Source organism: Leptodactylus fuscus, chromosome 2 (assembly GCF_031893055.1).
Source record: "Leptodactylus fuscus isolate aLepFus1 chromosome 2, aLepFus1.hap2, whole genome shotgun sequence".
Lineage (NCBI taxonomy): Eukaryota > Metazoa > Chordata > Amphibia > Anura > Leptodactylidae > Leptodactylus > Leptodactylus fuscus.
The window spans coordinates 53,624,447-53,641,946 of NC_134266.1; the positions used below are offsets into that span (position 1 = coordinate 53,624,447).

A 17,500-nucleotide genomic window follows, 5' to 3' on the forward strand; every position below is an offset into this window, starting at 1 on the left:
TAGTGCTCCTTACACAGGACTACACTGATGCTAGAGGTGGTAGCGCTCCTTACACAGGACTACACTGATGCTAGAGGTGGTAGTGCTCCTTACACAGGACTACACTGATGCTAGAGGTGGTAGCGCTCCTTACACAGGACTACACTGATGGTAGAGGTGGTAGCGCTCCTTACACAGGACTACACTGATGCTAGAGGTGGTAGCGCTCCTTACACAGGACTACACTGATGCTAGAGGTGGTAGTGCTCCTTACACATGACTACACTGATGCTAGAGGTGGTAGCGCTCCTTACACAGGACTACATTGATGCTAGAGGTGGTAGTGCTCCTTACACAGGACTACACTGATGCTAGAGGTGGTAGCGCTCCTTACACAGGACTACACTGATGGTAGAGGTGGTAGTGCTCCTTACACAGGACTACATTGATGCTAGAGGTGGTAGCGCTCCTTACACAGGACTACACTGATGCTAGAGGTGGTAGCGCTCCTTACACAGGACTACACTGATGCTAATAAAGCAGAATTATGGCTAAACATCTACTGCTTTAGAATTGTCATATAAATTAATTCAGTACTTAAGCCAAAGAGATTTCACCAGGATACACTGATATAGACTGTTTCATACAGAAAAATTGGTCGCCAGGGGTTTGGTCTTCTCACAGAAGATGTTTAATATAGAAAACCTCAAATCTGTAAGAGACCACCTGCTTTCCCAGACCACATTTTCTGTTGGAGAAGTTTCACTATATAGATATAAATGTGATTATTTTAATAAATATATAATCTATTAACTTTTTTTCTGACTCCAACTCTACCCATAACTGGCCCAACCAGAGCCCTAGAAAATGCAGCAAGAAGATTGTATTAACACAAGTTGTAAAGTGAACTTTAGTAGAGGACGCTGGTTGTTTCCTTAAAGGGGCTCTATCAGCAAAATCATGCTGATAGAGCCCTATACACTCACCGACCACTTTATTAGGTACACCATGCTAGTAACGGGTTGGACCCCCTTTTGCCTTCAGAACTGCCTCAATTCTTCGTGGCATAGATACAACAAGGTGCTGGAAGCATTCCTCAGAGATTTTGGTCCATATTGACATGATGGCATCACACAGTTGCCGCAGATTTGTCGGCTGCACATCCATGATGCGAATCTCCCATTCCACCACATCCCAAAGATGCTCTATTGGATTGAGATCTGGTGACTGTGGAGGCCATTGGAGTACAGTGAACTCATTGTCATGTTCAAGAAACCAGTCTGAGATGATTCCAGCTTTATGACATGGCGCATTATCCTGCTGAAAGTAGCCATCAGATGTTGGGTACATTGTGGTCATAAAGGGATGGACATGGTCAGCAACAATACTCAGGTAGGCTTTGGCGTTGCAACGATGCTCAATTGGTACCAAGGGGCCCAAAGAGTGCCAAGAAAATATTCCCCACACCATGACACCACCACCACCAGCCTGAACCGTTGATACAAGGCAGGATGGATCCATGCTTTCATGTTGTTGACGCCAAATTCTGACCCTACCATCCGAATGTCGCAGCAGAAATCGAGACTCATCAGACCAGGCAACGTTTTTCCAATCTTCAATTGTCCAATTTCGATGAGCTTGTGCAAATTGTAGCCTCAGTTTCCTGTTCTCAGCTGAAAGGAGTGGCACCCGGTGTGGTCTTCTGCTGCTGTAGCCCATCTGCCTCAAAGTTCGACGTACTGTGCGGCGTTCAGAGATGCTCTTCTGGCTACCTTGGTTATAACGGGTGGCTATTTGAGTCACTGTTGCCTTTCTATCAGCTCGAACCAGTCTGGCCATTCTCCTCTGACCTCTGGCATCAACAACGCATTTCCGCCCACAGAACTGCCACTCACTGGATGTTTTTTCTTTTTCGGACCATTCTCTGTAAACCCTAGAGATGGTTGTGCGTGAAAATCCCAGTAGATCAGCAGTTTCTGAAATACTCAGACCAGCCCTTCTGGCACCAACAACCATGCCACGTTCAAAGGCACTCAAATCACCTTTCTTCCCCATACTGATGCTCGGTTTGAACTGCAGGAGATTGTCTTGACCATGTCTACATGCCTAAATGCACTGAGTTGCTGCCATGTGATTGGCTGATTAGAAATTAAGTGTTAACGAGCAGTTGGACAGGTGTACCTAATAAAGTGGCCGGTGAGTGTATATGCGTGAATAGCCTTTAAAAAGGCTATTCAGGCACCGTAAATGTTATATTAAACTACTCCCCCCCCCCCCCCTTACTGAACGTGCACGGTGGGTGGGCATTCAGGGTGCGCCGTCTTCTTCAGCCACGCCTCCTCCTCCTGCGATGTCCTCGGGTCCCGTCTTCCTCCGGTGCTCGCGAATTGACATTGCTTAAAAAAAATATAGCCTGGGCGTATGCGCAGTAGTCGTAGTAGAAGCAGCGTGCTACTGAGCATGCGCCCAGGCCATTTTTTGTAAGCAATGTCAGTTTGGCGAGTGCCGAGGACATCGCAGGAGGAGGAGGCGTGGATGAAGAAGACGACGCACCCTGAATGCCCGCCCACCGTGCACGTTCAGTAAGTTTATTACATTCTGTTTTAGGGTATTATTTCAAAACGGGGGGGGGGGGGGGGGGAGTTCAATATTCACAGCGCCTGAATAGCCTTTTTAAAGGCTATTCACGGATATGTGGGGCTCTATCAGCATGATTTTGCTGAAAGAGCCCCTTTAACTTGTGGTGTCCCTTTCCATGGTCCAGTGGGATGTTGCACGAAAGCTGCGGTTTGCTTTGCCTTCATGACATAACCTATTTACTACTGATGGTTTAGCTCTTATTTCCAGGGCTTTCCACTTGGGGCATATGGTGTTTCTAACCGATTTGTTTCATCATCTTGTCTTGAAGAGCTGGTAATGTTCTATAAACTTTGGAGGGCCTGAGAGAGTTGCCCACAAGCTAAGTAAACCTTTAATGAGTTTGTGGGTTTACATAGTGCATCACCTAGCAACCCCCGGGCTCAGCCAGTTCCCTTGTCTCCGCTTGGCCCTGTTTACAGTCCATTGAAACCATTATTTAAAAGCACAGAAGAGATTCGGTTTCATTAGCAGCGTTCTCAAGGACAAAATAATTAAAGTTAAATGAACAAACATTGCCCAGTAATTTTCTGCCCTAGATACTACTTTAACCATTTGCATGCCAGGTTTTCTAGTTTACAAAATGGTATCGTGGTCATCATTTTGGAACATGTGAGACTATTGGTAAGTGCAGGATATCACTACCCGGTGTGAGCTCGTGTTCTTTACAAGCAATCTATTAGGGATAGTTAAACTCTGGTTCACGACATCACAATTCTCATCAATTTTTAGTCTTTTACCAGTTTTTAATATTTGCGTATATGCATGCTAGGTAAATATAGGTACGTACTAGAGTAAAAATATTGGATGGGATAACAGAATTCTACCGCCAAAATTATAGCATTTTTTTAAAAAAAATTTATTACACTTTTTTTTATTGAAACGCTTAAAGACGGATCCATCAAATGATGGGCAACCGCAGATCCTGAGTGACCACATTGTCTATAGTGGGATCCATCAGGTATCCATTGTTTTCCCCCATAACACTGGTGCACAAAAAAAAAGTCTGGCTTGCAGGAATTTATTTATTTTTTTCTGTCCACTATCTCCAGCTGACTCTACACTGAACAGACTCAAATCGTGCACAAATATAACCAACATAGAGCCCCAATCTATCTGAGCCATACAGTTGCTTGTGTTATCAGTTGACTAAAACGCAGCCTATTATTTTCCCTAATCTGACTTTTTCCTACCTATCCATATGATACCTTAAAATATGATCCTTTAAAGAGGACCTTTCACCACTTGGGGCACATGCGGTTTTATACACCGCTAGAAAGTCGACAGTGCGCTGAATTCAACCTACTATTGGCTTTCATGTTCTGTGCCTCGGGTGAAGAGCTATCGGTGCCGATACCGTAGCCCTTCACCGTCAGAAGGACATTTCTAACAGTCAGTCAGGAACGACCTTCCTCACAGTAGCGCCTATAGAGCTGTACTGCGAGAGCGGGGAGGAACGCCCCCCCCCCCCCCACACACACTGGTCTATGAACGAGCACTATCAGGAGGGGAGAGATGCGTTCCTCACTGCTCCACAGTACAGCGCCATAGGCGCTACTGTGAGGAAGGGCATTTCTGACTGACTGGCAGAAACACCCTTCTGATGATGAAGAGCTACAGTACCGGCATGGAAATGAATGGAAGCACCTGTGACGCCGGCAAAGTCAGCGTCACAGGTGCTTCCATTCATTTCTATGGGAGCGTGCTGTTCGGATCGGCTGATCCGAACAGTGTTCGCTCGTCTTTATTCCCTATCCATAGCATACCTCTTTAGGCTACATGCACATAACCATATGTCTTATACACATCTTTGAAAATAGAAACTGAGGGTATATGGAGGAGCCCTTGACCTCTACTACACTTCTATGAATGAGTCTGAACAGGAATAGGACCAGTCCTGAGTTGTATTTTTTTTTTGTCTGGCTACATGCCTCATGGGCCATTCACGTGTATAAGGCCTTACAAAACAACGGTCAGTATGTTATCCATTAAAGATAAACAACAAAATAGACAAAGGCAACTCCGTGACTATAATCATGTTCATGGAGCCTTAGTCTTAGTTCTGTGTGAGGGATCAACTAGTTGTTCTCAGCTTGGTCTCGAACACAGAAAGATTATATCTAAATAGTCAATAGGTCTCCTTTTACTCTTATAGAATATATAGAATTTCCTGTACTTTACGTTCTTATAGAATATAGAAGATGGCATAAAAGAAGTATCCAGCTACAGTATATACTTATGCGTTGTATATGTTTTTCCATGTCCAATATGGTTGCTTTCCTCTCCTATAATGGTTAATTTCTACTAATAGTAACGGTAATAGTCATTTGTGAAGCGAGATTACAAGATAGGAAGCGCAAACAACCCTAAATAAAGGCTAAATAGATATGTGATAAACAAGAAAAGACCTTCTTAGTGTTAATTAGAAGTGAGGAAGCAATAGATAGTCTTCCATAGAAATGGCTGGAGTATTACCGGCTGATTTGTTTGCGCTGTTCTAGCTATTTGCTTTGTACTACAGGTGTTCTGGCTGCTTTTTTTTCCCAACCACACTGTGGCTAAATTCATGCAGAATATTTCTCAGCCGCTCCTTTTTGTGTTCAGTGTTGCGGTTTTAATGGAGTATGGCGCACCCAAGCTCAGACAAGAATTGGATATGTACACTAAATGTTTCAGATAGAGCAGTGGGCCTCCACAGAGCAACAATACTTTACGTTCATTCTGATCTTCACCTCTGTAGGCACATGACCGTGCTTCTTGTGTTCTACACTGCCTGGCCAAAAAAAAAAGTCACTAGTGTTAATATTTAGTTGGGCCACCATGAGCACGAATAGCAGCACGCATCCGTCTTGGCATGGAGTCTATAATGTTCTGTAGTGTAGACTCAGGGATTTTGATCCAATTCTCGAGTATCAGGGAGCCCAGGTTACGCAGATTCGTTGGGGGTGGTGAGTGACAGCGCAGGTTCCTTTCCAGCACATTCCAGTGTTTTGTGTGCTTCTCGTCGCACCCGGACACGACCATCACTCTGGAACAATGTGAAACGTGATCTGACCACATGACCTTTCTCCACTGCTCTAGGGTCCAATCCTTGTGGTCTCTTGCAAATGACAGGCGCCGACGTCTGTTGGTCTCTGTCACCAATGGCTTTCGTGTGGCAACACAACTGTTGAGACCCATTCCTTTGAGTTCTTGTCGCATTGTTCGCTCCAAAATGTGTCGCTCCGTCGAGTTGAACATATGTGTGAGCTCAAAGGTGGTTTTTCGGCGGTTATTCTTTACCAGTCGCTTTAGGGACCTACGACCTCGAGTTTCGAGTATAGTCTTACGCTCACACTTTCCACGGTTGGAGGGGGGTTCTCCACCATCTCGCCATGCTCGTATGATACGCTGAACAGTTCTCTGTCCGATACCAGTTACTTCGGCTATCTCCTTGGTCTATTTGTTGGCCTGATGCAATCCAATGACTTGCCCCTTCTTGAAGGCACTAACATCTCTTCTTCTGGTAGCTCTTCTGTTGGTAGACATTGCTTCACACGTTTAATTATGAACTGCACTTGACAGCTCAATTATATATATATATATTCAAGAATATATGCAAATTCCTGTCATGAACATTTCATCATTATATCAGGGGTGGAACGGTACCTTGTTGCACAACGCGCCTTTTTTTTTGGCCAGGCAGTGTATCTTCTGAACCCTTGTCCAGTTCTCTCCACTCTAGTCTGACTGATTTGCAGCATGTTAGACAGCAGATCATGCAGTGTCTTGGTAGTAGCCTGACCAGCAAAATGCTGCAAACAAGGGCAATGTTTGTAGTCTTATACATTAGGAACCCAAACACAGCAAGCTTGGCGGCATAAAAACAACTGTGCTGCACAGTGGCATCACCTGTTGATCCATTCAGACAAGTTTAGGTACATTGATATCATTAGATATATATATATATATATATATATATATATATATATATATATATAGATCTCATAAAAGTAACAAGACCGGCTTGATAACAATAGAACTTCTCACAGATAACACCCATTGTGACCCATGACTGCATCCACTGCTGATAATAGATGATGTCAAGGCTTATCTAGTAGGTTTGAGCGATCAGGATTGGAAATGTTCGGATTCCAATCAGCAATCGAGTAAATTTCATGATCGCGATCGGAATTCTGATCCCGATCTTTTCGGGCGGGATCGAGATTGAAGGTTATTTCTACTGGCCAATCATTGTGGGAAAAGCTTAGCACCCATAGGAATAAATGGAAGTGGTCGAACGCTTAACCCCCTGCATCCATTCATTCCTATGGATTTACCGCAGCCTGCCACTCTTCTGCTTCGTCCATGTTTTACTGTACACTCAGCTGAATATACGGTAAAACAGGGACGAAGCAGAAGAGTGGCAGGCTGCTGTTAATCACTGTGTGCTGTGCTGCTGTGAGGACGACGAGGCAAGTTCATGAGTAGATAGATACTACTGTACATTGACTTGTCTTTCTACTATACAAGTCAGTGTACAGTAGTATTTATCTACTCTCGAACTTCACTCAACTTACCTGCACAGAAGTGCTGCCGCTGCCCTCTTCTGGTCCGGTCCTCTCTCCTTCACATGCCTTCAGAGCGCCCCCCACCACCACCACCACCACCACCTCCTCCCTAGACTAGTAGTATAGAGATGCTGGGAGAAGGAAGAGCTTGTGGCTTAGGAGAGTGTGGGCGGGTACTGGGAGGGGAGATGTGAGTGGTGCACTCACGTCTCCCCGCCCACACTCTCCTAAGCCACAACAAGCTCCACCTACTCCCATCATCTCTAACACTAGCCTAGGGAGGTGGTAGCGCTCTGAAGGCCTGTGAAGTAGAGACCAAGACCGGACCAGACCAAGAAGAACTGGCAGCGGATTTGTGCAGGTAAGCAGACACCGGGGGGATTTTTTTTAATCACTACACAGCGTGGAGTCCAAAAATTGAAACAATTGAACATTGAAACAATTTTTGGACTACATGCTGTGTAGTGAATAGGATCGTTTTTAAAATCCGATCTTCGATTATTTAAAAAAAAAAAAAAAAATCCCATTGACTTGCATCGAGATCGAATGGAAAATGATCGGAAATCGGATTTTAAAAATGATCCTGAAATTTCAAGATCGGCTCAACCCTATTATCTACTCCTCCCAGCACAAAGCATGTCTAGAAAACTCTCCTATAGACCAATATGAGTCCTCTCCAGTTTCTTTGCTGCCTCCAGCCATCACTATGATGTGAAGTATATCACTAAATGCTGTTAACAGAGCAAAGGAGAAGCTCAGACAAGATGGCAGCCCCCATAATCGTGTACAGAAAATAACATTAAATAATCTACAATTAGAAAGTTAAGGGTAAAGAAAAAAAAAATGAGTGATGTCCTTCAATATTTTATCTGCTTTTAATAAATAAATTGGAGGCGTTTTCCTTTGAAAGAAATCTCACTGAATATTCACAGAATGATGAAGGAATGTGGTGCCGGGCTAATGATTTTTTTTTTTTTCGATTGGTCAAAAAATCTATATTACTAGAGTTGCTCTTTAATATATCTAACAAAACACATTGGGGTCTGCGGTCACTAATAGTTGAGTAAAACGCAGTTAACCAATAATCCTGCATAAAATTCCTGCCCAGCTCTTATGCAAATTGTTCATAGCCTATATAGTTTCCGGATGGCAAGAAACATTTTAATTCTTCAATTATTCTTTATTGAGGGAGTGAAAATGAAGAGATCATACAAGGTCACATGGATTTAAAGTCTTTTTAAAATTCATTCATTTTGTTTTGCAGAAAAGTATGATGTTTAGAATTTGACAGCTCATAAATTCTGTCCATTTCTGAGGCTTAAATGCCTTGTAAGCAGCATGTTCTTTTTAAAATATTTTGGAAAAGTATAAAATATCAGCCATTAAACTCAATTGGGACTTATAATTTTTGATGCATTCTGACTGCTTGAATTTTCCAAATACATTATTTATGTAACCTTCTTGAAAATGGTTGGCAACAAATTCTGTGTTCTAGTACAGTATTCCGTGTTCACCGATGCTTGCACCAAATGCCACAGGTGAGTTTGTGGTAGTATTTCACCAGCAAGAAAATTTCCATTTACAGAATGTTAATTAGTCACATGGTTACTTTGTTTTGCTCATTATTGATCTGAATAATACGCGTTTATAATAGTCTAGTATCAGATTAGCTGTAGTAGACGTCAATGAATCTTAAATAAAACTGTCACAATAACAGACCCCCGTTAAAGAATACCTGTCATGTCTGTTTTAGTAAATTCATTCTCCTAAAAATAGCAGTGCGGGAGCATCTTACAACTCAGTGATAGATTTACCATTGTGGTTTTGTATACACTCTGGAGTAAAATGTGCCAAAATGTGGATGTGAATTTTTCCAAGGGGGCATGCACCAAATTGTGCCAACATTCTGTTGTAAATTCCGCTTCATAATAAGCCACCGAATAGGCGGCATAAACTTAGAATCGGCAGTCTAAAGAAAGCAAAAAAAGCCATGAGGCAACACGTTGGCTCAGTGGTTAACACTGCAGCCTTGCAGCGCTGGAGTCCTGGGTTTGAATCCCGCCAGGAACAACATCTGCAAGGAGTTTGTATGTTTTCCCCGTGTTTGCAAGGATTGCCTCCCATTCTACAAAGACTTACTTAAATGGAATATATATATCTCCATCCCTATATGGGGATCACAATCCACATTAAAAAAAAAAAAAATGTAGATTTCTCAGCCATGGTTAGGAATCTGGTGCATTTTCACACCTTGATTTGGCCTCTTCTATTGTGCCATTCATGTAATTCCTCCTAGATGTGATAGATTTATAAAAGCCATATTGTGAATTTACGTTACTAGATGTGATGTTGCCCATTGCTTTAGTGGGATAAAGTCCATCTTCCCTTTAAAGTGGCAGCCCTTCTTGCAGTAAATAACATAGACTGATTGTCATATTTCTAGATCACAACCACTCTACATTTGGAGATATTCAGACCAAAGAACATGGACTGCGCAGATCCAAATGACGAGAAACCAAAATACTTATTTCCAAAACTGGAATAAATATAACGCGTTTTGGGGATTTACAGAATACCCTTTTATCAAGTGTGCATCACGCTCCCTGAAAGGTGCAGTGCAGGTAGCAGATAGAAATGCACCCCCACTGTGCACTGTACTCTTCAGGGAGTGTGATACACACTAGATAAATGGTATTCTGTAAATCTCCGAAACGCGTTGTATGTTAGAATTATCTTGGTTTTGGATTATCGTCATTTGAATCTGCGCAGTCCATATTCTTTGGTCCGAGTATCTCCACTCCTTAATACTACCCACGTGGTGTTCCTCCAGTGACCGAAGCGATCCGGATATTTACAATACCATTTGACATTACATGTTATTTGGTTGTGTTTAAAATGCAACCAATCAAGGTTGAGAAGCCAATTATTCACTTTATTCCACTTAATTATAAGAGATAATGCAGAACACTTTGCTCGGTGCTTGTGTTTTCTGGGGGGTTTTGCATAGATTTGGAGAATATCAGTCATAAAGAGGTTGTCAGTGTTGGCTAAGGTTGTGAAAAGCAGCCATGTTAGTCTTATAAAGGACTTATTCACAAGACCATGAATAATAGGGAGTGTGTTAGCCGTACACGTGAGTGCTTCCCATTCACTTTAATGGGAGCGCTCGTAGAGAAAAAAGCAGCCCATTTGTTTCAATGGGGAGCGCTCGTATGCCGGCTCCCATTGAAATGAATGGGATCTGCTTTATACGCGCTGATTCTGAACGTGTTGTAACGTTCAGGATCAGTCAGCGTATCCGTAGTGTGAAGGGGCCCTTAGGCTGGATTTACAATATAAGTTAAAAAAAAAATAAAAATTTTTCCCACTCCTTCAAGGAGTTATCTCCTTTCTCTTATCGATAGCTTATCCATCAATATTAGATCTGCCATGGTCTGTTGCCTGGGACCACCACAGATCAGCTGCTTTGGGACAACACAGAACATCTATTTAAAAACTAATATGCAGTTCTTCAACTAAAATAAAGAGCACCATGTAAACTCGGCATCAGACAGATTTACCCTGTTAGTTTAGTTCCTCTGCAGCACCAACAAAGGGAAAACATAGCATTATATGTTTCTGATTCAAATCAATTGCTTGAATGGTCCTCCGGAGTAAGATATTGGGGGATATTTGGGGTTTGCTAAGCTAATCTTCAGCTTCTCTAAGATGCATGCCTTTTAATAAAAGGTGCATTTCTGGCTTTCAGTGTGCCAGAAGTTGAAATCTATCCCCATTACTACTGTAAATTTGTAGTGAATCCATTGGGTCACTGGAGGCCATGTAATGTAGGTCACAGAACTGCAAAAGTCACAATGCTGGGGGCAAAAGATTTATTTTTGAAACTGTAAACTGGTATATGTTCATAATCCCACTCAACCCTCCATGTGGTCTTATTAGGTGCCCTTCACTATAGCTGCCTCACTTTATTAAAGGGGGTATTCCCATAACTCTTGTTCTGCCGCCTGGAGGCTCTGTGCTCTCTTCACTTCCTGGTTTTCTCGGCACATTGTTGGGCGGGGTTTCACTTGCTCTGCCATCTGCAATGTTTGCATTCAGTAATGAGGGATTGCTTGTAAATGCATTACCACAGTATAAAGCTGATGTGGAAACTGATGTAGCAGAGCTGGATTTGAGTCAGCTTGCATTACATACAGAGGTAATGGACTCCTTATCTCAGCCCTTATCAGCCAAATTCAATTAAACCAGCTGATAAGTAGAAAAGCTGAAGATAGACATCACAGTAATCTCGGAGCTCTCACCTTCCCTCTCCCCTATCTGAGGAGCTCCGTTGCTTGTCAGCCCCTCCCTTCCCCCCGTGAAAGCAGGCAGCTACATCACTTGGGAACTGAGCAGATAAGCCCAGTGGCCATAGAAACGCAGTGTCAACAATGAAGTGAATAAATTAAGAAAGCAGCCAAACAAAGCAGTTTTGATAAAGAAATGTATTTAGGAAAAGTACATAAACTAGCAGTATAGATAGGATGTTTTTCATGGGACAACCCCTTTAACTCTTCATTCCCTAGTGGAGTGTATGCTCCATAATTTGACATACACCTGTGATGCCGGTGCAATGTATTTTACTACTGACTTGCTGCTGTAATGGGTGGCAGATATTAATTGCATCTAAGTGATTAAGATGAGGGCTCCCTCTGTCTCACAGTTGCTCCTGCACCGTGGTTTCAAACTATCAGTGGGGGGTAACTGGGAGCAATAAAAAGGCCCCTGGGCTACCATGTATGAGGCTGTGGTAGTCTGCCTGTCAGTGTGAAATGACGTGGCATAATACAGCAGAGTATGCCCATTTGTCAATGTATTTTATGAATAAGTGTTCAGGAGGAATGATAAAACTAAATTAAAATTAAATTTTATTTTATTTTCATTTTTTTTGTAATTTATTAATTATTATTATGTTTTTGTGTTTTTAGGGTTGGCTTGTATGTGAAGAGCAAACCTGCCAGAACAAGACTCGCCGCCTTCCCCTAAACTTCTCCCGCAGCGGTCCTATATGCCAGGCCTGTTTGAAAGCTACTCTAAGACCAGAAGTAAGTGCAGGCAGTCACTTTTTCTATGTACCGTAACTTCACTATGGAGTTACAGATTTTATTTCTATTTCACAACTTCAATCTAGTTTTGATTCGATTCTGTCTAATTTCTTAAAACTAAACACATATGTGAGCAAGAATTATCATAAGATAAACAGTCATATTTAAGGAAACTGTTTCATATACGGTCATTAACCCCTTAACAACCACATGCGTACATCCTGGCTTCCTAGGCCATAAACGTAAATGGGTGTACTATATACACCACAAGCCAGCTGCCCACTCACACAGTGAGGGAGTGGCTGTTGGCTGTAACTGACCACTAAAGCCCACTCCATTACCCTCTGGTGAGAGCAGAGTTCCACTGAGTCGTTTTAATTCCCTGGGGGTTCCAACATGTTAATTTTCCTCATCGGCACACCCCGATCTCTCCACTAGGGGTGTAATGTATTTTCTGCAACTCAGGATCAGGCCAGTGATCCCGGGCTGCAAGGGCCCCCCATACTTGCTCGATCCTGCCACTAACTGGAGAAAGTCAGCCTGCATATACATAATATTGTAGTGTACAGTACTGAACCAACAATCAGAGCATCACTGGTTCAGGTCCCCTACTGGGACATCACTAAACAGTTAAAAAAAAAAAAAAAAAAAAAAAAAAAGAATAAAGCCCTAAAATGCCCCTTTCCTATATAAAATGAATTATACGAAATAAAACTCTAATAAAAACAATAAATTTTTGGTATCGCCGCGTCCTTGAAAATCCGTACGATAAAACTGAAACATTATTTAACCTGCACAGTGAACACCAGTGAAAAAAAAAACACCAGAAATGATTTTTCGCCTTACAAAAAAAATGCTGTAAAAAGTGATCAAAAATCACATGTACCCCAAAACAGTACCAATAAAAAGCCCAGGTAGATCTGCAAATTATAAGCCCTCAACCAACTCTGCCAACAGAAAAATAAAAATGTTACACATCCGAGAAGATAGTGGATGATTTATGTCCCCAAATGCGTTTTTGTTCTTCAAAAACAAAAAAAACCAATATAAATTGGGTATAGCCGTAATCGTACCGACCCACAGAATAAAGGTACATGTTACTTACCCTGTACGCTTTGTGGGAAAAAATTAAAAGGTAAAATGTTACGACGGAATCGATGGGTTTTTCTAAAAAAAAAAAGAAAGAATTGATAAAATTTAGCCAATAAGTTTTAGGAACCCAAAGATGGTGTCATTTCAAAATTCATCTCTTCTTGTGCTGCAAAAAAACAAGCTGTGTATATTAGGGTACACACCAAATTAAGCCGTGTACAAGGGAAAAGAAACCAGAAGTGGCCCTCTCCTTTTATCATAGGAGCTACTGAGGATATAGTAGGGAATTTAGTGTTCCCGGTGTACCCGGCCCAGCTTATGTATTCACTTTTTACCAACCACTGTGCTGTCACATCTGGAATGCTAATGCTCACTCAAAATGGTGTCACTTCTAGGGGATTCCACTTTTCTAGTACCTTAGAGGTTCTGTAAACATAACATGGCGTCCAGATACCAAACCTCTAAATCTGCGCTCCAAAAGCCACATAGCACTCCTTCCTTTCTGTGCCCAGCTGTATGCCCAAACTGCAGTTTGTCCACATGTATGACACTGGTGTGCCCAGGATGACATAGTTGATATCATATGTGGAGATAAACAGCTGTTGGGGCACAGAAGTGAAGAGCCACCACATAGTTTTTGGAGCACAAACTTTTTGGTTTTTGGACATCATGACATGTTTGCAGAGATTCTGAAACGACCGTAAAGTGAAACCCCCTAGCGTTTTTATCCCCCAAGTGTTGCATTAATTTATTATTTATTACATAGCTGATTGTTATAGGAGAAAATGACAATTTTTCCAGGAATACATCATTTCAATGCCTAATATGTTGTGCCCGGCTTGTATCCGAGACAAATGCTCCAAAAGCTGTTGTGCCCGGGATACCCACTTAACAGTTTTTGGAGTGTGTGCCTCTGCTGACACAAAATGTGCACAACATATCAAGCACTTAAATGGTGTATCTCTGGGAAAATTGCACCTTTCATGTTTCATTATTGGCTACGCATTTATTTCTGGAAATTAAATTCAACACTCAAGGATTAAAAATGCTCGCTACGTCACTTGATAAATCCCTTCAGTGGTATAGTTTCCAAAACAGGGGGATATGTCTGCAGATTCCACTTTCCTGGCAATTTAGGGGTTCTGCAAAGGTGGCATGTCATCCAAAAACCAAAATAGCGCCCCTTCTCTTTTTGGGCCCAACTGTGCCCAAACAGCCCGACATAAACTACCGTTTGGGTGCAGATGTGAAGGAGGTGTGCAGATTTAGATTTGTTGGTTTTTGGACGTAATGTCACATTTGCAGAGACGCTACAAAATGGGGTCATTTCTTGGGGAATTCCAATTTACTGGCACCTTCAGGACCCTGCAAAAACAACATAGCATCCAGAACGTTGTTTTTAACCTATACTCCAAAAACTAAAAAGTGCAGTGCTCCTTCTCTTCTAGCCCTGCTGTGCCCAAGCAGCAGTTTACACCCACCTACTGTATATAACGTTTTTATCCCAAGGATAGCTCACTTAAAAGGGTTGGCCACTTTCAGACCAATATTGAATAATAAATCTTCTTGTTTGTCCAATAAAAAGATAGAGAATTTCCCATTACATTTCCTGTATCAATTCCCCACGGTTTTCTAGATTTCGGCTTGCTGTCATTCATTCTGTTACTTCTAGAGGATGAAACTCTGACCATGGTCATGTGATTTACGGTCGATGGTCATGTGATGAGCACACAGGTGCACAGCTGATTACCAGGCAGATGTCTGAATATTGTGCTGTGACTGTAACGAGCAGCACCTGTGAGCTCATCACATGACCATGGACCGTAAATCACATGACCATGGTCAGGCTTTTATCCTCTAGAAGTAACAATGAATGACAGCAAGCCGAAATCTAGAAAACTGCGAGGAATAAATACAGAAAGTATATTGAAAAATTGTACAACTTTTTATTACATAAGCCATAACATTTGTCTCTCAATATTGGTCTGAAAGTGACCAACCCCTTTAATAGTTCTAGGAGTGCATGTCTCTGATAAAACAATCTGGGCACAACGTATTGGGCACTAAACTAGCATATTTCTTTAAAAATTTCAATTTTCTCTTTGTATATTAATTTTTAGGATGCACTCTTAGGCTCAAAATAATAATTCCCCTTGAGACATTTTTGGGGTGTGTAGTTTCTAAAATGGGGTCACTTTTGAGGGGTTTCCATTGTACTGCCTTTTTAGAGGCTCAGCAAATGGAACAAAGCACCTGAAAAACAGCCACATCTGCCCTCCAAAAGCCGAGTAGCGCTCTTTCCATTCTGATCCTCGCCATGTACCCATACATCAATTTACAACCACATATGGGGCATTCCCGTGTTCAGGAGAAATTGTGTGTCCAAACCAGAATACTATAGGGAATGCTCTTTTTTCTATATTGACTTTGGGTCCATATGAAAAATCCTCAAGTGTGAATGACCTCATTCAGTACATTGGGTCACTGTGCGATGTCATACACAGAATGCACCAGGGTGTGAGAATTGTTTCTCTGAATAAGCCCTAAGTGGAGTGGAAACGTTAGTTCACATTTAACCTTTGTCCCTTACCCACCACCATTGTTGAAATTACAGGGCCCAAGGTTCCCATTCGTGTTTGGAAGGACACAAGTCTATGGAGAGACCTGAAGCTGCCACCATTCCATTGAATAGATCTATGCTGCAGATTTCCCTGCATATTAGTGCCCCAACAACCTGCTGTGCAGAGAAGACAGATAGGGGTGCAGAACTACACCCTCTGAGGCCTACTGTATTATCATATAAGACGTGTAAGGCTGTCTTCACATGAAGGAATTTGCCACGGATTTGGGGGAGGATTTCACCCCCGAATCTGGAGCAGATTTCTCCTGGAATTCACCTCCCAGACGCGGAGAAAAGAAGTGGCTTGTGACTCCCTCCGGGTTAGGCCTATCCATCCAGGCCTAATCAGGGGCAGGATGCCACGACGGAATTCTAATTCATTGCATCGGCATCCCGTCAAGGCTAGACCGTGGTGAAAATGAAGAGGAATTCCTCTACGTTCTCCGCCATATGATCATACCCTTATACCTCCTTAAAGGTGGATATGGATCCCTTCTTGGTCTAGCCTCTTTTTCTTCTTTGCTGTCCATTTCCTTTTTTTCGTTTTCTTACAGGTATAAGGCTCTAGTATAAATGTCTCACTTCAAGTTGGTATTGGCTTTTGCGTTTCTGTTCCTGGTAAATTATCCTGTTAAGTGTTTGGCTAATGGAACTTTCTTAAGTACAAGTAGCATAGTCTCTATTACAGTGGGAGTTAATCCCTATCCAGCTCTATATTTTATTTTTTTTTTTTGCAATGTTTAACCTCTAGGAAATACCGTAGTAAACAAGGGTCTATGTCAACTGTTGAAATATAGCCGAGCTCATACGAGGCAAGGCTTTCTCTTCAGGCCCTTGAGTGTGTATTATATGGTGTTATGATTTCTTTGTGATGGCGTCTTTCTGAGTGTTAGAGGCCTCAGCTTTACTTGGCCTCAGCTAAGCTTATTATGCTTTCGAAAAAAAAAAAAACATTTCCAAAGCTGGTTGTAAGCCCAGTGGCTTACCACTTGTGAATGATTACAGATTTTTCTATTTTTTGGTACCCCTCTGACCTCACCCTCCCACCACTTTTATTTCACATTGCGAAAAACATCCACTGCACATCCAACTTTCAATAAGCAGCGTAAACCCTACACATTTTGGAGTTAGGAAAAGGAAGGGAATCTGCTTAACTCCTTCCCTGAAGGATTCCCCATATGGTCTTTATCTCTTCATTTCGTTTTTTTTGGGGGGGTTTGTATTAATGTAATTGCAGTCAAGCTGTTGTCTACACTGACTGGCATTATATATCGTGGCCCGTAGTTGATATTTGGTTTTGATCTATAGGGGAACCATTAAGCCTCGCTTATGGCAAGCGGCAGTTCTTGTGTATGAGGGAGGAAGTTGTAGTTTTGTTTTTTATTGTTATTTACTTTTATAGTAACATGGTGCTGTACATTGGACAGAGTTTGTCTACATAATTTTGTGTTTCTTGTACTAACTAGAGGACTGGCTGGATACAAGTAAGAAAGTGGGCCCTGTGCACAAGGGCTTACAATGTGAAGGAAGGTACAATA

The 17,500-nt window shown here is 42.1% G+C and overlaps 1 protein-coding gene across 1 annotated transcript in view; it reads left to right on the top strand.

Annotated features, from left to right (window-relative positions):
- Positions 1 to 17,500, top strand: part of POLA1 (DNA polymerase alpha 1, catalytic subunit) — a 198,263-nt gene that overhangs the window by 130,943 nt on the left and 49,820 nt on the right. The window contains exon 34 of the mRNA XM_075263727.1: positions 12,134 to 12,250. Coding sequence (XP_075119828.1) covers positions 12,134 to 12,250 — 117 coding nt within the window. The remainder of the gene's footprint in view (positions 1 to 12,133; positions 12,251 to 17,500) is intronic.